Raw genomic sequence first — 21793 nt, 5'->3', positions numbered from 1 at the left:
ATCTGACTACCATTCCAGAACTCAGGAGAGAAACTAGGAAATTCAATAAAAACTAGAGAATTTTATGATCATCTTTCTAACACTCTAAGTTTATACAGTGGTGCTATAATTTCTTGACATATAAAATTTGCAAATTAAGACTGAAATACATGTTCCCTCCCAAATCACAAGAAACTAACCCTTATAGAAAACAAAAATATTAAGAAATTTGTCCAACAATCCATCTTCAAATAAAAAAAAAATGTTTAGAATAGAACTAGCCAATCTGTAGTCTACAACATAACTAAGTTTAGCATTGTTCTGAAACATCATTTTTATTTCTCACTATAATGAGTGAATATTAAAATATCTGGGCAAAAGGTAATCTCTGCAATTTTGCTAGATTGTGTAAATGAAAAAAGTGTCAGAGAAGGAAATAAGTTTTAAGACCAAAATGTTGTGAAAATCAAAGTATCTAAAAAAATCATCTCCTTTGTTTAACTCCAGTGATGTCTTTTCTGAACTTTTGACTTCTAAAATATCCCTCTCCTCATTGCGCAAAATGTGACTACTTTTAATTACTTTTTACATGATATATACAGATATGTTTCCCCAAACATCTTTATAAACTATACTATGGTAGGAAATTAGCAAAAGATGATAAAGCTGTATCTTCCTATAAGCTTCAGTTATAATAGAGTTGAAAGTTTTCACCCTCAGCCAAGTTACTGTCTAAGGACACTTGGAGTGATGGAGCATGCACTTATTTGTTCATTCGACAAATATTTATTGAGTTTACATTGTGTGCTAGGTCTTTTTCTTGGTGGTGGAGATTCTGGTGAGCAAAACAGACCACATGTCTACTTGAATGAATCATCTATTCTGGTGTAGAAGACAGAATACACTAACAGGTAAGCAATTTTTTAAAAAGTTTAGAAATATAAGTAATCTACAGAAAGTTTAAATAGGGTAATATGTAAGGAAACCCTGTTTTAGGTTTTAGGGAAGACTTTTGTTTGGGAGTAAAAATTTAAACTGAGATCTCAATGAGATTGGAAGTTGCTAGCCGTAAAAAAAAAAAAAAAAAAAAAAAAGGAAAGAAAAAAGAAAAAAGAGAGAAAAGAAAAGAAAAGTCGGGAGTAAAGGGCATTCCAGGCTGCTGCAATTTCTCAGGTTGGAATTACCTCAGGTCTAGTCAAGAAATAGCCCAATGGTGACACCTGGGTGGCTGTCATTAAGAATCTGCCTTGGGCTCAGGTCATGATCCCAGGGGCCTAGAATCAAGCCCCACATCAGGAAGCTTGCTTTTTCCTCTCTCCCTTGTGTTCCCTCTCTTGCTGTTCCTCTCCCTGTCAAATAAATAATAAACAGATCTTAAAAAAAAAAAAAAAAAAAGAAAGAAAAGAAAAGAAAAAGAAAGAAAGAATCAGCAAATGGCCAATGAATCTACATGTAGTGGGCTGGGAGAAGAATGTTCTGGAATGAGATCAAAGAGCTAAGCTACAGCCAGAGCATGAGCTCATACTGAATGACGTTCCTGAGACGGAAGCACAGGGCAGGACAGGGAAATAGACTTGGGAATAATGACCTCTCCTAAACTAGAGATTATTTGGGGAAAGGTCAATTTCTAGAGTAAGTAGAGAACGGCAAAGGATTTTGAATGCATACAAGGAGGAATCACCATGAGCTGCAAAGTGTAATACTCTCTGTATTAAAAGAAAGAATCTATGCTTACACAAGAAGAACAAACTCACGAAAAAGCAAGATCCAGAGACCTGGAAGAAACAGGTCTGGATTGGAGAATAGAATGATTTCAAAGCACAAGACGGAGGAACACAATATATCAGAAAGTTTAGTAAACTTTGTTAAGTTGAAGGAAATTAGACTTTGATTTGTTCTATGAAACTGGAGACTATTGGAGGCTCCTTTAACTTCTCTACAAAAGGAACCCAGTGTCGGCAATCCGTGGCAGCCACAGTGGACTGGCTACTACACTGCCCCCATGGACAAGGGCCATCAGAACAGACCCCGAATCTGCACTTCTGTTTTTAAAATATTGGATATGCTACCCTTAAAATACTGTATGACTTGGGGAGAAATATTTATTTGAGTTATAAATATAAATCTCATTTGTCTTCCTGAAGCTATTACAAAAATAAGTTTTCAAGATAAACATCACGGTTTTAAGTCTGGTATTCCATTAGAGGCTCAGAATCAGAGGTCTGGAAAGAATCATGAGACTCCCACGCTAGCTCATAGCCCCGAGGGGCCCGAGGGCACGTCCGCTAAAAAACTTGGAAACAAAATCTGCATGTAAGAGGCACTGATCAGAAGCTCGGTCTGTCCTCGGGTAGCCAAATCCATCCGAGGCAGTAAGTTCCTCCTCATGTGAAGAAAGGTGGTAGCTACACCTGGGCATTCTCCAACCCACTTGTCTGAAATCTATACAAATAGGCTGCGCAAAATAAATTCTGTTCCCAGAAAGTACTTATCTTCCAGTATACTTGAGGAGAGCCTTCGCGTCCTAAATGTCTGTCTTCCTCTCCAGATTAATAAGGAGAAAGATAATTTAGAAGCACACACCCCCCTCCCTCCCACCTTACTCCTCTCCCTTTTCCATTTGAGGTCACGTTTTCAAACTCTGTTGTATGGATTCGGAGATGTCTCAAAGATAATTCTGGTTTGGGGGCAGGAGGTAACGATAAGGCCACCACATCTTGTCCTTCTTTCTTTCTAACCTTCTTCAGAAAGACAGACATTTTACCTTATTTCCTTTAAGAAGTACATATCTCATAGAGACTTTATATTTTTAAAAAAGAGAGATTCACTAATAGTTTACAAGTTCAAATTGCTTTCATCATAAATAAATAATATTTAATCATCATAAGTAATATGAGTCATTGCCCTATCCAAATTCTCTACATAATCAGTGCATACTCAGGTTTTTCACTATGTAAACACTTTGATTCTGCTTTCCCTAGTGGGAAGCATGAAATATGAAAATTAATATTTCACAATCTACTGAAATGATCAAAATATTTCCCCATGTTTATGTTAGTCTCCAAACATCAAAAGCCATCAGAGCACCAAAGTTCCTGAATAATAGTCTGGGGTGAACTTAAGGCAAGAATTAAGAAAAGGAAAAATAATGAGCACATAAGATGTAAAGTCCGTAAGATGTCAGTACCAGAGTTTTCATCTTGTCTGTGGAGCTTAAAATTGAAATAAATATCAAAAAAATCATATTTTTAATGGTATATAGTTTCTGTGATCAAGATTTGTAAATAATAAAAATACTAAGTAAACATTATTTTTCTAACCAATTGCAACTGTTACCCTTTTCTTGTTCTCCTTTGATTAATAGCTATGTAATTCAGTCAATTATTCAGCTTCTTCCTCCAAATATCTACTGATCATAATATTAAGTATGGGATCTCGACAAAACCATGGGTTGTCGTGCTATTTATAAGGTGAGACAAAGGCCAACAACAATACACCACCAAAGAGTATTTATCAGAACTACAAGTGATTTAAGTTTCAAACACTAAGGATGTTCCTCACAAGTCATTTGTTTTTGTGTTTGGGAGCAATATTTTAACATATTTTTAAAATCAGTAGCTAATTATGAGCCTTTATTGAGTCTGAAATGTACTACAATTACAATGATGTAGTTCATCTTTGTACTAACCCTAACCCACTATTCAATTTTACCTTTTACTATTACCTCTAGGTTAACATAAACACAATACTTTTTTTTTTCCTTTAAATGAAACTTTAAAAATTTTACTTGTTTTGTCTTGTAATATTCTAGCTCATTCTTCTATATGTTGTTTAGGTGGTTTATTTATAATTTAAATCATAGGTCTGTGAAATAAGGTAAATGCTCAGAAGTCATTAAAATGCCTTTGGAAGAAGCCACCACGAGATGTTTATGAGATTTTTGAGTTTCTCTTCTATGAACTATTTCAAATGTCACTGCACCATCAGACTGACAGCTCTAAATCTATTTTTTCACCTTAATATTACTGATATTATTATCTATGACTCACTGGATATGAGTATTCATAGAGCTATTGTGTTCAGCTAACTGTGAAGTGCTGTATAAATGCTAGAAATTATCCTCAAATACTTATATGGATGATTGATAAAGGATGTCTAATCCCACGTCAGTGTAATATACATATATCAGGAGAGAAAGAGGTAGAGAGAAGGAGGAATAAGAAAGTGGGGGAGGGGGCGCCTGGGTGGCTCAGGGGGTTAAAGCCTCTGCCTTCAGCTCAGGTCATGATCCCAGGGTCCTGGGATCGAGTTCCGCATCGGGCTCTCTGCTCAGGGAGGAGCCTGCTTCCCCCTCTCTCTCTGCCTACTTGTGATCTCTCCCTCTGTCAAATAAAGAAATAAAATCTTTAAAGAAAAAAAAAAAAAGGAAGTGGGGGAGGGAGGGATCAGCGAAGAAGAGAGGGAAAGAGAGAGAGAGGTAGAGACAGACAAGCAGACTCTTGCTTCTGCTTCTTTTCTTGTCAGTAAAGACATTTTTCCAATTCCACTTCCTTATGCATACTGAAAGGCGCTACCTGTCCCCCACTACCTTCATTTGGCCATATAACAAGATTACTTCTTTTCCTGATTTCTCTCTAAGGTGTAGGTGGCAGGTGTATAATTTCTTTATCCGCTGGGTAGTAAGCTCTAACAATAGTCATGAAGTTTCAATCCAAGCACCTGACAAGGAATCCACCAGGTAGAAATGACAACATGGAAGTTCTAACACAGAAAAATCTGTTTCATTCTTGTTCTCAAAAGAAAATGGTTCTGTAGTGATAAATGCCCACTTGTGTCTGATGAAGCAACTTTCATAGCATACATGGATATTATTCAATTTAACTCAAAGTACTTCTTGTCCAGACTGAATTGTTTCCTGAAGCATTGGTATGCCCTATGTGGGTAAGCAATTTCCCCTCAAACTGGGTTCCTTACTCTTTTTCTCTACAACATAGCTTGTTACAGTAAAACAAAACATATTATGGGCTACACTGTTACCACGAGACTGAACAAGCAAGATATAAAAACTGTATGATATTCTGAGACTAGCGGAAGAGTCAAACAGTGGTTATGAGTAAAGCTAAAGGGGAACTTAATCCCTATTTGTTAAAAAATAAAAGAAAGAGCACTTAAAGAGTACTTTTTAATCGGCTTTCAAGTCTGGCATCTTTCGTGTCCTAAAAATAGAGGGAAAAAATGTGGTTCATTCATTGTGATAGTTGCCTAGATTGTAATACTGTGATGTATATATCTCAAACATTTGTTAAAATAAGTGAAGTTTCTGTTGTTATAAATTTATTTTTAAAAATTTAGCTTCTTACAAGAAGACATTATTTTCACTCAAATTCAATAAAATGTCTATTATATATCTTATTCATCAGAATAATGTTTTTTTCTTTTCTAATCAAAAATATCTGCTTTTTTAAAATAAACATAAAGTAAACAGATTTTTTTAAAGATTTTATTTACTTGAGAGAGAGAGAGAGCATGAGGTAGGAGGGTCAGAGGGTAAAGCAGACTCTCTGCTGAGCAGGGAACCTGAGATGCGGGACTCAAACCTGGGACTCCAGAATCATGACCTGAGCTGAAGTCAGTCGCTTAACCAACTGAGCCACCCAGGTGCCCTAATCAAACAGTTTTAAATTCATGGTAACAAGAATAAAGCTCTGGAATTTATTATTTGGAAAATACTGATTTTCTTTTAATTTCCTTTCCTCTACTTTCTTGTTAAAGTATACTAAAATGTTAATGGCATGAAAGCTATGCTTTTAGAGTGTTATCAAGTAAATAATTCTTTAAGAATCTTTACAACAATAGTAATGATGCCCTTTTCCTTAATCACAGGGTCAATTATACCTGATATATGGGAAAAACCAGTGAAAACCCTATATATTTTGACAGAAATTTATCTCGTTAGTTAGTTCTATCTAGTTAATTCTAACTGGCATCTCTGAAGATGGTTGAGAAGAATGAAAAGTTTTTATCTACTTTTTTCCGGTAGGAAGGGAGTTTTACCTCCACCACCACCTCCTCAAAACACGCACAAAATGAAAGCCTAAATGCTGATTAAAAAGAAAGCAGAGACATTAACAAGCGAACATGTTAAAATGATCTATTACATTATGTTGGTTGTGTGTACATAGAGTATGGTTATTACTGGACACCTACTTTTAAAAATCGACGTGGTGGTTTTTATCTGGGTGCAGAGGCATGAGATCCAACCTGTCTCCTAACAATAACCGGTAACCTGTAAGACATGTAGGCTATCACAGCTATTCCCACTGTCCTGAGCTACTGTAACTAATCTAAAAGGCTTCCTTTTAAGCAAATGTGCAGCATTTCCCAGAGAAACAACATCATATTAGCCTATTGCTTTGAACTTTACATACTATGTGTCTTGATTATTAAATATGGTGCCCCGGGGCACCTGGGTGGCTCAGTGGGTTAAAGCCTCTGCCTTCGGCTCAGCTCATGATCCCAGGGTCCTGGGATCAAGCCCCGCATTGGGCTCTGTGCTCAGCGGGGAGCCTGCTTCCTCCTCTCTCTGGCTGCCTCTCTGCCTACTTGTGATCTCTCTCAGTCTGTCAAATAAATAAATAAAATCTTTAAAGAAAAAAATATGGTGCCCTTAGGTTTGCATAGTTTCACCAACTTCTCCATCAAAAAGGAAAAGGAAGGATCATTGCTAAATAGTCGCCACCATTGTTGATTTGTAACAAGAGCTCCAGAAAAGAATAGTCTTGATCTAATTCAGGTCCTGTCTATGATTACTACTTTCGTGTTATCTCCAACAGCTTGGAGAGAAGCAGTAATGTGTGAAAGCCAACTGTTCATTCTTTTTATAAATATTTTGGTTTTTGTTTGGGGGGATTTTTTAGGGGGGTCATCTACATGATCTAATCATATCTGGATCTTTTTCCTCATGTCATCTGTTATTCTCTACTGCAACCATAAAAATAATGTGTAACGTCATCTGAGTGCAGGGGAGAAAAAATGAATCACTGTGAAATGCTATTTTGGTTTTGCCTATTATTTTTACCTTTGCATTTAATCAAAATAATGATTTCTCTGATTTAGTTCAATATATTTATCCCCTTTAACTTAATATTAAACCAATAATACCAAAGTGAGAGTATATCTGTCACTCACTATTCAATTTCTTTAAGCCTTGGATGAATAGTGAAGACAGGAAATTTTATTGGGCTTATAGTCTAATTAAAAGCAACAGGCCTACCCTCTGAATAGCTTTTCAACACTCTTCAACATTTTTTTAAATGCTGATCTAAGCTGAAGATGTTCATTAGTAACTCGTTAAAGACTTAGTTACAGTCCAGTGGGTGAGTTCTGAATATAATGATAGAATGTGTGTATAAATGTGTAGGCTCATAATTAGAGACACTGTCACATTTGGGGATTAAGAACACACAATGCGGTCTTGGAAAAACACTATGGAAAGTAAGTGACCCCAAGATGGTGTTGTACTTCAAATTTTGCTTACTATCCAGGTCATTTGTTTTTTTTAGTTCTAATTCCAAAAGGTATGTTTTAATGACCACATTCTCTCAGGATTAAATGTGTGAGGCTTTGTGTTAAGGCCTTTCTATACAGTATTTTATTTGATCCTCATACTATAACAAAGTAGGCCTAATTAGCCCTTTAACAAGTAAGGAAACTGTGAATCAAATTAGTTAAGGTCATGTTCCTTGAAGTAACAGAAATGGAATTAGATTCTGAGGTCTGAAATCTTTCACTTCATTCAATAGGGGCACGCAAATTAGGATTCTAAAAGCAGCTTAGATTGGGGGATACTGTAAACTTCAGTTTCTGGTCTTCCTGTAAATATTACTTTCTAAATATATTGACATCTTCCTCCATTCATGGTTCCTTAAAGCTGTAGGAACTGTTCAATATCAGCATTTATGAATCATGTATTATCTTCATTTAGCATTCTCCTAGTCTTTTCTTCTCAAATAGTAAAACGTCAGATAAGCACAGTGTGCTGAAATAATTCAAAGTTGCTAGGATTCTTGCCATATGAAACCTCAGGTTTTCTTCTGTTTCTCATCTTTGCTTGTTTGCTTGTTTGTTTGTTTAAAGCAATGAGTGGATCCAGGGAGTGCCACGCTGGCTCAGTCAGTAGAGCACCAGACTCTTGATCTTAGGATTGTGAGTTCCAGCCCACACTGCGTATAAGACTACTTGAAAAAAAATAATAAAGCTTTAAAAAAATACTAAACCTGTGATGTGAGTCCAAAGGTCACTATTATACACTATATAGATTTGATAGACATAATGAATCATATAACTTTCTTGAGATGAAGTAAAAGAGGCAAACAGTAGTTTGGAGAACATATTAGAGAAAACTAATCTATGGAAATAAAATGAAAGACTCAATATTTATAATATAATTTGAGCAAAACCACAAAAATATATAAATAAGAGGAGTTCCAAAATCTGCAAGGACAAGAATTTGGACTAGAACAAAAATAGAAATACTTTCGGTTATCATGGTTAAAGCTTAATGTTCTTTATCATGTTCTTAGGGAAGAGTAATTGGATACAACCAGAAGAATCCAATTAATTACCCTGATGTTTTGTATATGTCACTACTATATGATTCACATATCAGAGGAAATTTCAATCACTTTCAATTACTAGTTTTTGTCATAATAAAAACCTGATTTAATGACCTACTGAAATTAAATATGGTAAGTAAAAGGGAAGGAGGCATGAGGCTAGATAAATGGCAGAGGATTTCAAAGTGAATGTAAAGCAGATGAAATTTAAGTGGGTAAATCCAGGCAAAAAGTTTTTCTTAGAATATGCAGTTGAAAAAACTCTTAACTCTATTTATATCCCAACAATATTCTCTAGCCTTTCCTAATAAGAGATAGTTCTATAAAGAACACTCAGAACTTAATAATAAGCAACTTTTAATTATTAAGAAATTATTGAATATTTCTCCAGTAAGGTATACAAATGCCCAAGGAGCACATGAAAAGAAGCTCAATATCATTATGCATTAAGGAAATGCAAACCAAAGCCACAATGAGATACTACTTCACCTCCACTAATTCTAGTGAAAAAGTGAAAAAGTGAAAAAGACAGGCAATAATAAGTGTGGGTGAGGATGTGGAGAAATGGGGAGCTTCACATTGCTGTCTGGAATGTTTCACTGTGAAACCATTCTGGAACACAGTTTAGCAGTTCTTTATAATGCAAAACATACAATTATGTGACTCAACAATTTCATTTCTATGTGTACACCCAAGAGAAGTAAAATCCCGTATGTGCAAAAACTTGTACATGAATTTTCACAACCGCATTATGCAGAATAGCCAAAAAAGTAGGAATAATCCAAATTTCTACCAATGGATAAGCACAACGTAGTATGTTCAGACAAAGGAATATTATTTGGCAACAAAAAAGTACCAAGTACTATTACATGCTATGATGTAAATTTTAAAAATATTCTGTTAAGTGAAATAACTGAGTCACAAAAGATCAAATATTGTATGATTCTATGGATACAAAAGGTCCAGAATAGGCAAATCCACAGAAACATAAAGTAGATTAGTGATTTTCAGGGACTGGGGAAAGGGGAAATCAGGTGTGACCACCAACTGGTATGAGGTTTCTTTTTGGAGGACTGATAATAGTATAAAATTGATTATGTTGATGGTTGCACAACTTTGCATACACTCAAATCCCATGAACTATATACTTTAAATGAGTGACTTGTTGGTATGTTAAATGAATCCCAATAAAGTTGTAAAAAAAAATCCCTCCATTTACATATTTTAAAATATGTATTAGTGCTTTAAATCCAGTTTTATTTTAAAACTACATGGTATCTTTTATAAATATCTTCCTTTATCACATGAGGACTATACCTTTCAGATCCCTTTATAGATATAGCTATGGGGCTGAGTTTTAATTAATGGAAATGGTAGCAGAAATAATTTGAATTACTTCCAAACATGTCCATAAAAATCTCCCACTAGAGTCTCCACAGTGCTCATTCTCCCTTCCTGCAGACTGAAATGGCAATGACCCTCAAAATGACTTTGGAAGTTTCATGCCATTAGACTAGATCTATGTATAACCATGATAGCAAAAGGATGACATCCATCACTATTTCCCACCATACACAAATACCCTGATCAGAAACACCCACCTGCCTTGGCATGCTTGGTGATCAAGGAAACGTTCTCTGGAAGCCATTATCAATTTAGGAATATACTATGATTGCAGCTTACTTTACACTTTATTTGATATACTGCTCAAAAATGGACATTAGAGTAAATAACACAAAGAAGTCTTCCTCCAGAATTTTTATAGTATATAATTCGAAACACACACACACACACACACACACAGTTGATCTGATCTCTACTTAACTACTTCTGAGGTATCATTCATATCACATTGCAACACAGACATATAACCTGCAGTGCTACTTCACGGATCTCATTTTTACAGTTGCCCAATTTGCCTAATTTTGAGATTTTTATCTTTAATTATTTTATATGTATAATTTGTGATTTATGATCCGTTGGGTAAGTCACTTCCTATAACTTCTTTCATTTATACTAGCTTTTTTCTTATTTAATATCCAATACATATATTTAAAATAATTCTGTTGAATTTCTACATAAAAAAGCTCATGTGGATACTCTGAATTCAGTTGTGTAAAAATCTATAAAAAATAATTTGGAAATATTTGTCCATGTTGCTGTACTCAGTCTTTTCATCTATGAACACAGTATGTTGCATTGTCTTCTTTTATAACTCCCAGGAAAAAGTTTTAGACTTTTTCCTCATAAAAGTTCTATATATTTCCTCCATATATTTCCTATGATATTTCTTAAGTAACTCATACATTTCATTGCTGTTTTGACTCAGATCATGTGTATGTGTGAATCGTACATCAGAACACAAAATATTCTTAATTCTGAGAAAGTTTATCTTGAATTTTCTGAATATATCATTATGCCCTTGCAAATAATATCTCAATATTTGAATATTTGTACATTATTATAGTAGCCTAAACTTGCAGAATTTCAAACAACTGTATTAATAGCAAGCAAGCAAGGGTGCATTGATAATTTATTAATATTCATTTAAGATAGTTAACTAACTAATCTAAAAAAATTTTTTAACTTTTATTTCTCAAGAGATTTTCTTCTAGAGGTACAAAAATAAAGTCAAATTTTATATGTAACTGTGTTCCTTTATAGTGCTATTGGTAATGGCAATATATCAATGACTTTCTCTGTTGAGCTATCAATATATGGGTTAGGTAAACAATAGTTTCTTTGTATGATACAATGCCATAATTTTTAAAAAATTTAAATAGAGTACACAAATGTCTACATTTTAAGGTTAAGTCAAAATGAAAGAAAAAAAAATTTATTTCTAACATTATTCCATTTAAAAAAAATATATACATATACATGACTGCAAGAAAAATCTAATAAGCATTAATATTAATTATGTCACTGGGTCATGGGATTATTGGATTTTCCTTTCTGATTTAAATTTGTATGAGGAGAGTTACTTTGAGAATAAAGTAGGTGACACTGATAATGACAAACAAAGAGATATATGAGACTATGTACTTGTATTTTACCAGTAAGATACAACCTTGACTTTAGGACATCCAAATCACCACAAACTATGTGTAGATTAAATAAATATAGAAAGTTTACCAAATGTCATTATGAGACCCTATTTTGTACAAGGACGTGTATCCATTACTTGTGTAAACAAAGCTAGCATATTTTTCTGGCAAATCCCTAAGTAGTCTAGCTTATTTGATCAAATCCTTCATTTAAGACAGATTTTTTTTGATAGGAAGACAACTTTCTGTATTTAAAAAAACTAATTCTGCCAAGATGACAATAAAAGAGAAATACAGAAACAAAGCAAAAATGTAATTATTGATAAAATGTAAGGTATTTGTTTTCAATTTATCAATTAAAAACTCAAAAAAAGTAGAGAATGAATGAACCCTATTTTTCAACAGGGTCTTATTCTGAACTGTCAAAATAGATCATAATACAATATATTGGCTCCTATTTACATAACAAATCAATGAGACTTTCAACTGTTGCCTTTCAATGTTTTGAGTGGTCATATAAGAGCCATTTAGCAATGAGAATGGGGAAGTAAATGCATGAAAAACACATTATGGCAGCTTATATGAAATTATACATGTGAGAATATTTATTCTTACATTGAGAATGAACATAAATAGTGATGCAAAGAAGAGGAAAATAAATAGATACTTATATGTTATGTAATCCAGTTGTTTTTTAATTCACTCTACATCAAGCGTACAATTACCCTATTGCAGTCTTAGTCTATCCCAAGGCCAAGAAATATAAACAATAAGATATGATCCTAAAATAGTCAGACATAAAATCTGAAAATAAGAAAAAGCTATTTTGTTCTCAAAGTATATACATGTTACTCATAAAGTATCAGTACAATAAAATTCACCTATAACACATTTTGCAAGTGCAAAGGCAAGAGAAAGTTCTTTTCCAATTGCTAACTTGCATACCGAGTGTGTAAGGGAAATTTTCTGAACATATTCTTACGAAGGAAAAGCTATCAGCCATGCATTTTTGTGGTTTATATTGTGATATTAGAGATTATGGTTAACTTACAAAATAATGTATTTTGAAATTCAGTACCAGGTGGGTAATGCTGTTGGATTTGTTCACAGTAGCCTCATATATCATGACCATGACAAAGATTTTTTTTTTGTATAACATATTTGACCATAAACATAGTGATATTACTGAGAGTATTACAAATTATCTAGGCTGACAAACATGAACATTCCAAAGATGATTAATTTCTAAAACTAACAAAGTTAAGCAGAGCTTAGAAGTCAAGCTGACTTTTTCACAATCAATAAAACATGACTTCATAAAGAGAACTATATAGTAAGATGCTATGTAGCGAAATGCACTTTTCTATTTTCTCAAGCTTCACACTTTATTAGAAGTTTAAAAAATTTGTATTATTTTAAATCACTGATACATTAAATGGTATTATAACTGTGAAAATTAGATTAATAATAAAATGCAAATTACACAAAAACATATAATACTAAATATATATGGATATGATTAGCAATTTTTTCCCTGCTAATGGCTGTTTATTATAATCAACTCTTAAACATAATAAAAAGCAGGTTAGCCTATAAAGTCCACAAATATATAAATACACATGCAACTTTAAAAAATAAACTTGCAGGAAAAAATGTATGCATATGGTAGTTATAGAAGAAGTTTTTAAAACCCCATTTTTTAATCCAAAAGTATCATAAAATATACTGTTCCCCTTTACCCACAGTAAGTTCTAATTATCCTGTTTTCTATCTCTTCAACTGTGACACACTTCATAAGTACATATGAGGAGATATAGTTAAGATATCTGAGCACCCCAACGACTTTCTCAACTCCCAACTCATTGTGGCTTGGGTACCAGATCTCCTAGCCCATATATCACACCGGACATTGGTATTCCTTTACTGGCAATCACAATGAGCCCAAGTGCCCAGGTTATTATTGGATTATTGTTCTCCAATTCCCTTCTTTTCCCTTGGTCCCAACCATATCAATAGAACAAAAAAATCCTTTATCTTCATGCAACACTACATTAGTTAACAGCAAAAAACTGGCCATCTGCTTTAGTGGTTTCTTTTTACTTCTGCCAGGTCTCGTTGCTTTATAGATAAGGGTTTTATGGCTGTACAGGAAGGGGGCACAGTCATGGAAAACAGAAAAAGAGAAATACGGAGGTACACAGAGACATAAAATATGGACAGATAAACATAGAACCAGAGACATTTCCAAATTTAAAAGTTGTGTATATATACATATATGGTGTGGATGTACTGATTAAGTCTGTTTTCTTAGATCAAACACTGGCCAGACTTTCTAGGAAAATATGGAGATTATTCAACTAATGTAAACATAATCAGTATTAATTCTTTAACTTAGTTTTTAATTTTGCCCATGTGAAAATCATGAACAAAATCCATCTCTGACAATTATATTACCAGTTATATACTACTATCACTGTCAACTGTATACTTGCATCACCGACAGTTATAACTCTATTATTATATAGAGAGAATTATGCACTAAGCCTTCATACATACTGGCTTGATAATAATTTTGAACAGAAACTAGTGTCAAGAATTTACTGGAAAAAAAATGTTGAGGTTCAAGTAGAAAAAAATTATTTCAATTCTCACAGTAAGAATCCAGGGAAGTAACCATTTTCCCTATCTAATGCTCAGAGGGTTAGCTCCATTTCCAGGTAATTAGTGGTGGGCAAATAAAATATAAGGAAGATTTACAAAATGCCAAACACTATGTCAGAAGTTATACATATATATTATTCTATCTACTTCTTCAAATAACGCTGCATGGAATAAATGTTCATTCTTGCAGATAAAAAGTAGGCTTACAAAATTTTAAGTTACTGTTAGCTCCTTGAGGGATGAATTAAAATCTTTTGTTTACTACCATATCTTGAGCAGCTAGCACAGTTTTCTGGCTCACACTGGGTGATAATGGATATCTGTTAACTAGTTTACCAAGGAACATGGTTACAGAACTAGTAGGTGGCAGAGCTGAAATTTTATCTCAAGTCTGTAAGACATCAAAACCTCATCTGTCTGTGCTCAGAGTACAGGAGAAAAGCAGGCGATCTGCATTTCTGTTTCACCTTCTCCCAAACAGCCTCAAGAGTTGAAATGGGATTCTCGGCAAGGAAGAATGGCTTTGATAGTCATTGCTCATCTATGGGCAGTAAGACCAGAGCTCAAGAACCCAGGTCCTTCATTTAAATCTCCTCTGGGTCTCTGTGTTACTTCAGTCAAGTTCCTTTACCGCTCATTATCTCAATGTTTTTATAATAAAAAATGATAACCACAGTAATAGTAAATAATATTAAACCCATGAGAACGTTGTAGGGATTAATGATACCAATACATCCGAAGTTTATGGCCACACAAATCAGTGGCCATCAGTATTATTTGCTCTGGAGAAAAGAGCAATTCAAGTCATTCCCAGGTAAGTTAATTCTCTATGGTCAGGGGTGCAAATGAAGAGGGACATCTCAACAACAGAGGGCAAGGAGATGCTACCGGGGGATGTGTTTTGGAAAGAGCATGTCCTTCTGTAACCGTGACATCAGTTTCACTCAGTTGTCTATCAAGTTTCAAGTTATGTGGTATCCCTTTAAGACAGGATTGGTAGGGACTCTTAAAAAAAAAAGTCTATCCTGTAAGATCACAGCACCGATCAGGGGTACATACATTCCTTTACTTATGAGCAAGCTGGGTCCCCAAAGGCTGTTCATATGAAGCCCTCTATTTATAAGTCCAAAGTGGTATCACAAAGGCAGTGGTGAAGGCCTTCTATAGAAGGCAGACAAAACGGACTTGTAATTTTTTTGGTGCGAAGTTTTAAAATTCCTATTCAAGGTAACAAGGATAAAGCTTATAAATAGAAAGCTGCTATACTGTGTAGCATAATATGGTTCAAAGTCAAGATAAGGTAAAGGAGCTCACATACAACAGAAAAGATTACTCTAGCCCAAAATATTTTTTTTATATGCCAGGCCAAATTTCTAGTTGTTCTATGAGGAGGGTTTTTTTTGTTTTGTTTTTTTCCTATGAGGAGTTTTTAAATACTTCTCAGAATTCCTTGGAGAGAGAGGATGTGTGTGTGTGTGTGGCGGGGTTGGCGGGGGGGGGGGGGGTTCTGATTATCAAAAACAAATGAAACAGCTCTCATGATTAGCTAATTTCTGGTTGTTATAATTTATTAGAACAAAAATAAACTAGAAAAGCAGATAGTACAATGAAGGAAATTAGCTTGTTCAAACACTGAATCTTTGTCATGCACTGTGCTAGATTCTCACGTATGCTATTTATTTAATCCTCAAAATAACCTTATGAGTGAGGCATCTTTATAACATCAAAACCTAATTAGAATAATCTTTAGATATACAGATAATTAGAAAAACACTTGTTTAAAGGGACATAATTTTTTTTTATTGTCTCTTACCACAAAATGTGATATGTACTCAAGTACATGAAAGTAAGTGCTCCATCACTATATGAATTAAGGAAACACTCTGAATTTTTTTTTTTTTTACAAATTTACATCATTTAAAACTGGATGGTTGAATTGTTTTACTTTAATTTCTTTAAAAAAGAAGTACCTTATATTGTAGTGAATACTTAGAAAAAATGTGTTAAATAAGGAAAACTTTAGAAGAAAACATCAAAAGACACAGAAGGTATTTTATCCAGTTTTTATAATGACAGCAGAATGTAATTCACATTGAAATAAGAGTATGGGCCAAATGTGGAGTTGTATCAGTGATAAACTACAATAGATTTTTGTAATCAATTAAAAAACCAAAAGTGAGCTAAAGAGGCTAAAATCCGGTCTCAGGTACTTGCTACATCCTAATATTCTGAGACCTCCAAAGCAGTGCCAAAGAGAGCTGTGTCCCTTCCTTTGGCATCATTACCATTAATGTATGAGGTAGTGACTATATTATACATTTTCATCTAAGTGCAAAATCAATGATGATTAGTAGAAAACTTTAAATTGTCAGTAAGAAATATAAATGTAGACTTTGCCAGTTGTTAGAAAGATTCAGTGAATATTATACTAAGTTGTACATAATTAATCTTATTTATAAATAATTATTTTTTATAAAATTTGCAAAGATATAGCATTTAACTATCATATTTGTGTTATCAATACCGAAATGTCTAATTGAACAAAGTATATGGTTTTTTATGAGTTGATTAGCAGGTTTCAGTAAAATTACCTTCCAGCATATGTTCATATCACTTTGGCTTTTTTTTTTTTTTTGCACTAAAATGTATATATATGAAAAAACATAATTCTTATTTAAATGAGCAGTTTACTTTGTAGTCTGTGTATTACAGATGGAAAAGAGTAGCCAACACTGAAAGCTCTTAAAAATAACAAAGAATTGGCTATGCACACATTTCAAAATCTACTTTCAGAAATCAAACTCAAGGTTGTATTTACTGCAGCTGATGGTACATATTGTGGCCTTTTAAATTTAACTCACTTCTATGAATATATCATAGGCAAAAGCTGCTAAAGCACTGAGCAGATTTAGAAGAAAGGACCTAGTGCAAATAGTGACAACATAAAGCTTCACACAAAAATCTAATTAAAGGTCTTACCTTGAATGATTGGTGCTGCAAGCACCATGAAGACTAGTAGCTGTGATGGCCACATGGTTGTGTACCGGGGCGAGAGAGTGCCTCAAAAGTGAGGGTTCCCAACGTGAAATGAAATAAGTGTCTTTCTGGTTCCTCTTCTGTATTCCAAGACCGATGATTTAAAAAAAAAAAAAAAAAAAAAAATCCCACAAAAAAATTTCTCAAAAACAAACACCAATATCCCAAATTTGAATCCTGCAAACAAGGAAAAAAGAATGGGTTATCAAATACAAGTTTTCTCATCTGAATTCCTTGAAAATGACGATTTATTTGCTGACTAGAACATCTGTATAACCTTCCTCCCTTGTTCATATTAACTTACACAGGCATCATATAGAAAAATGATTAAGTAACCTAAAGGACAATATTTATGCATGTACCACATAGAGTTTATTTCTCAACCCACAAACGGAATGAAACAAATAATTCAGTATCACTAAAAAAATTAATATAAATATGCTATATCAATTTCAATAATAATAAATTAGTAATTGATTTGTATAATTTGTAAATCTGTATAAATAGAGTTGGGCCTTCCTTTGTACACATACTTCTCACAAATACAATTTTTATTAACATTAGAACAGTAAAAATAAAAAATTCATTCATTACCATTATTCTAACTTTAAAACAAAAAGTTAAATTGTATGAGTCTTACTTTCATCCCAACCCCCAATATTCAATTCAGAAATTATTCTATGTTTTAACTATATTACTTTTCAAAGCATCCTTGTAAGTTAATCTATGAAGATCCTAGATTTATGTTAATTAATTATGCTCAAACATAGCCAATTCATTCAAAAGGGGTTTACTGAGTGCCTAGTGAAATACACAGCACCAGGCTAGGAACACAAGATAGAATACTGAATAAAACATGCAAACTATTCTCCAAGATATTACAATTTAAGATGAGGAATGTTGCTCAAATGTTTAAAATATATATATAAGAGATTAAAAAACTTAGCCTTAAGAAACTTACTTTCCTGAACCTAGATGTCCATCAACAGATGAACGGATAAAGAGGAGGTGGTGTGTGTGTGTGTGTACACACACACACACACACATATACACACATATATATGTACACACACACACACACACACACACACACACACACACTGGAATACTATGCAGCCATCAAAAGAAATGAAATTTTGCCATTTGTAACAATGTGGATAGAACTAGAGGGAATCATGCTGAGCAAAATAAGTCCATCAGAGAAAGACAAATATCATACAATCTCCCTGATATGAGGAATCTGAGAGGCAAAGTGGAGGGTTTGGGGGGTAGGGAAGGAAAAAATGAAACAAGATGGGATCAGGAGAGAGACAAGCTATAAGAGACTCTTAATCTCACAAAACAAACTGGGGGTTGCTGGGGGTAGGGAGAGTGTGGAGAGGGTGGTGAGGTTATGGACATTGGGGAGGGTATGTGCTATGGTGAGTGCTGTGAAGTGTGTAAGACCGACCGATGATTCACAAACCTGTACACTTGGGGCAAAAAATACATTATATGTTAATGGAAATAATTAAAAAAAAAAAAAAAAAACTTACTTTCCTGAACCAAACTTATATGGCTGCCTTCTCTTGAAGACTGCACAGATTTATCTTAAGAAGCAAAACTACTGAAGGAGTATGACCCAAATTTTGAGGATGTCTTTTATAGTCAGCACCTTTAAAACAGATCAATCGGTACAAACTGAGTTGTTCTCTTTTCCTTTTCTCTCTGTCTCCGTCTCTTTCTCTCTCCTGGTGATTGACACATATTAAAAACAATTTCATATTTTGAGTATAAATTTTAAAAATTTCTGGAAAGGGTTATACAAAATGGTGATAGTTTACTTTAAGAGAGTCCACTAATAAGCCTCATTCTGAAAAAATAAATGCCAAAAATTTCTGAAATACTTGCCTTAGTTATAAGGCAAAATTACACAGATTTATGTGAATTTCTGGCATTGTTATTTATTGCATGCTAATTAAAAACACAGATTCTGGAGTAAGACCTCCCAATATCAATTACTAGCTCTACAGTACTGTGACCTTGGGCAACTCATTTAAGCACTCAGTGCCTCAGTTCCCTCTGTTAGTGGAGGGAGTAATATTACTTGATATGTCTATATGACATTAAGTGAGTTAAAATTTGGAATCTTGAATTCTATAAAATACATAAAAATACATACTTCCCTGAAGGGTGTCTAGCACATTAAGCGTTATTATATCTTAACAAGTATGCATCTCATTAGTTTTTTATTTTACCCTATTGATTCTTTTAACATGCATGTGTAAGAAGCAGGATCATTCAATAATTAAGCTTAAAAATATTTTTGAGTCACTACTGTATAAACAGGCTCCAAGAACACTCTATCTGAATACAATAGATTGAAAAAAGTTTTAATCTCACAGGCACATTGTAACAAAATGAAGCTTATAATAGACAATCTCATAATATTTTACTTTTACAAACAGGAAAAGTATTGATGAGGGAAAAAAAGTGGTTGAGATAAAAGAGAACCTATGTGGAAAGGAATCATGTGAAATAGTTTCATTTCACTTTTTTCTTATGCACACTCTGACTTATAAGAAATTATTCAGAACTTCTTCTTAATTGCCATAAGTTTGTATCTCTTTCCAAGAAATAACTTTTGAAAAAAAACTGCTAATTTAAAATAGCATTAACATACCTATAATAATAAATGGACACTTTAAAAAGGATACTAAAAATGATTGATACATCATCCAGTAAACAATGCCTCCATACTCTCAACATTCAGACACCGTGTCTTTTCCTACCTCTATGCCCATTGACCATGAGTGTCAAAAATAAGCATTAGATGTGTGTATGCACATAGACACACACAAACATGTACATAAAAATACATAAATATATACAAAACTACTTTGCCACCGGAAATAATTTTGGGCAGCTAGTACGTGAATTATTTATTTGTTACCTAAAAATATATATACTAAAGATTAACCATAAATATTAACCATATTGATATTGATATTGAGAATGCAGATGATGTAGAACAATTTTTTCACAACTCACACTGGAGTGGGAAAAACAGAACATAGGAAATGAAGTCACAAGATAAAGAGAAGAATAAACATAATTTGAGTACCTATCATATGCTGAGCAGTGTTCTGTATATTATACAATCATCTGATTTAATTCTCCATACAAATCTATAAGGCAGATAATATCATGCCATGTTTACTGAGGAGGAAAATCAGAATGTTATGCAGCAAGAATTTCAAACCAAATGTCTGATTCTAAACCAATGTCCTTCGCTCTTTCTATAGTAGATATAATTAAGAAAATATAAGAGGATAATTAGGGGTATTAATTGTGCAAAAGAAGGGGACAATGTAGCAAGTTTTCAAAATAATACTTAGGGTGTTTCTTAAAAATGTTACTAGATTTTGAGGAGTGGAGGACATGGAACCACATGGATATATTAGGTAGGAGGAGAGGGACAAACAAAAGAGAAGACATGTTTAAAAGGAAACCAGGCTCATTATAACATTGTATCCTTTGGAGGAAGAGAGAAAGTTATTTCCATAGTCAAATGTGAGTACTGCTATCATGAAGTCCAGTTTTAGTGAAATCCAGAATAGTTTATTTCATGTGATATGTATTTCCACATTGAGGAGACAGTGAGAGAAAGCTACTTTATAGAAAGGGTAAGAAAAAAGAAAGGAGAAGAAAATGCATATTATTCATAACAATGATTCAAGATACCACAATAGGAAATAAAACCATGTCTACTAGGATATTTCACATTGAATTTGGACACAGGAATTTGTTTTTCTGATTATTGTGTAAACAGAGGTGGGGAAAGGAAATGGAAAGAATAGAAGTTATTATTTAAAGATGGTAACATGTTCTTACATTCCAGCATCAATGCCTGCCTACCATTCATCCACAGCCCCAAAATAATGTGTTAATTTGGGAGCACATTTAAGAAAATTGCAATAATTAAACTATATAAATTTTAATGGATAATTTCAAAGACAAATTGCTCATAATATATGGAAAGATAAACCATTAATGTTTGAATACTAACACTAAAAAAATACCAAAAAACTTTCTGGGATTTTTTTTTCTAATTTTTATGTTATTAACCACCAAAACAATCAGCTTTACATAAAAGGGATTTCCACTCAAGATATTTCTGAAACAGAGTTCTTCAAAAACACATAGAAAAGAAAAACCAAGAGAAAGGATTAGAGACTGATTAAGTCACATAAACAAGAAAAATACTCATAAAAAGATTTCCTAATGACATAAAGCATTTAACAAGTCAACTTTAAAATACATTTCCACCTCCAATAAAATTTCTTTTACCGTCTCTACGAACTACGCACTGTGCTTACACTATGGGATCAAGGAGGAAAGTGACCAGAATTCTAAAATGTAACAGCCCTTTTAAAACCCCTTGCAGTAAAATATAAATGCTAAAAGGTATATTCA

General features: G+C 33.5%; 1 protein-coding gene across 1 annotated transcript in view; it reads right to left on the bottom strand.

Moving 5' to 3' along the window:
- The window catches only part of ADGRL3 (adhesion G protein-coupled receptor L3), a 417871-nt gene extending 400367 nt beyond the window's left edge, over positions 1 to 17504 (bottom strand). Inside the window, exon 1 of the mRNA XM_080796369.1 lies at positions 17282 to 17504. Coding sequence (XP_080652495.1) covers positions 17282 to 17336 — 55 coding nt within the window. The 5' untranslated portion in view covers positions 17337 to 17504. The remainder of the gene's footprint in view (positions 1 to 17281) is intronic.
- Between the last annotated feature and the right edge of the window lie 4289 nt (positions 17505 to 21793).

The sequence above is a fragment of the Martes martes genome (genome assembly GCF_963455335.1).
Source record: "Martes martes genome assembly, chromosome: 2".
NCBI lineage: Eukaryota > Metazoa > Chordata > Mammalia > Carnivora > Mustelidae > Martes > Martes martes.
Note: the sequence above shows the minus strand (reverse complement) of the source record. Positions and strands in the feature narration are given on the sequence as shown.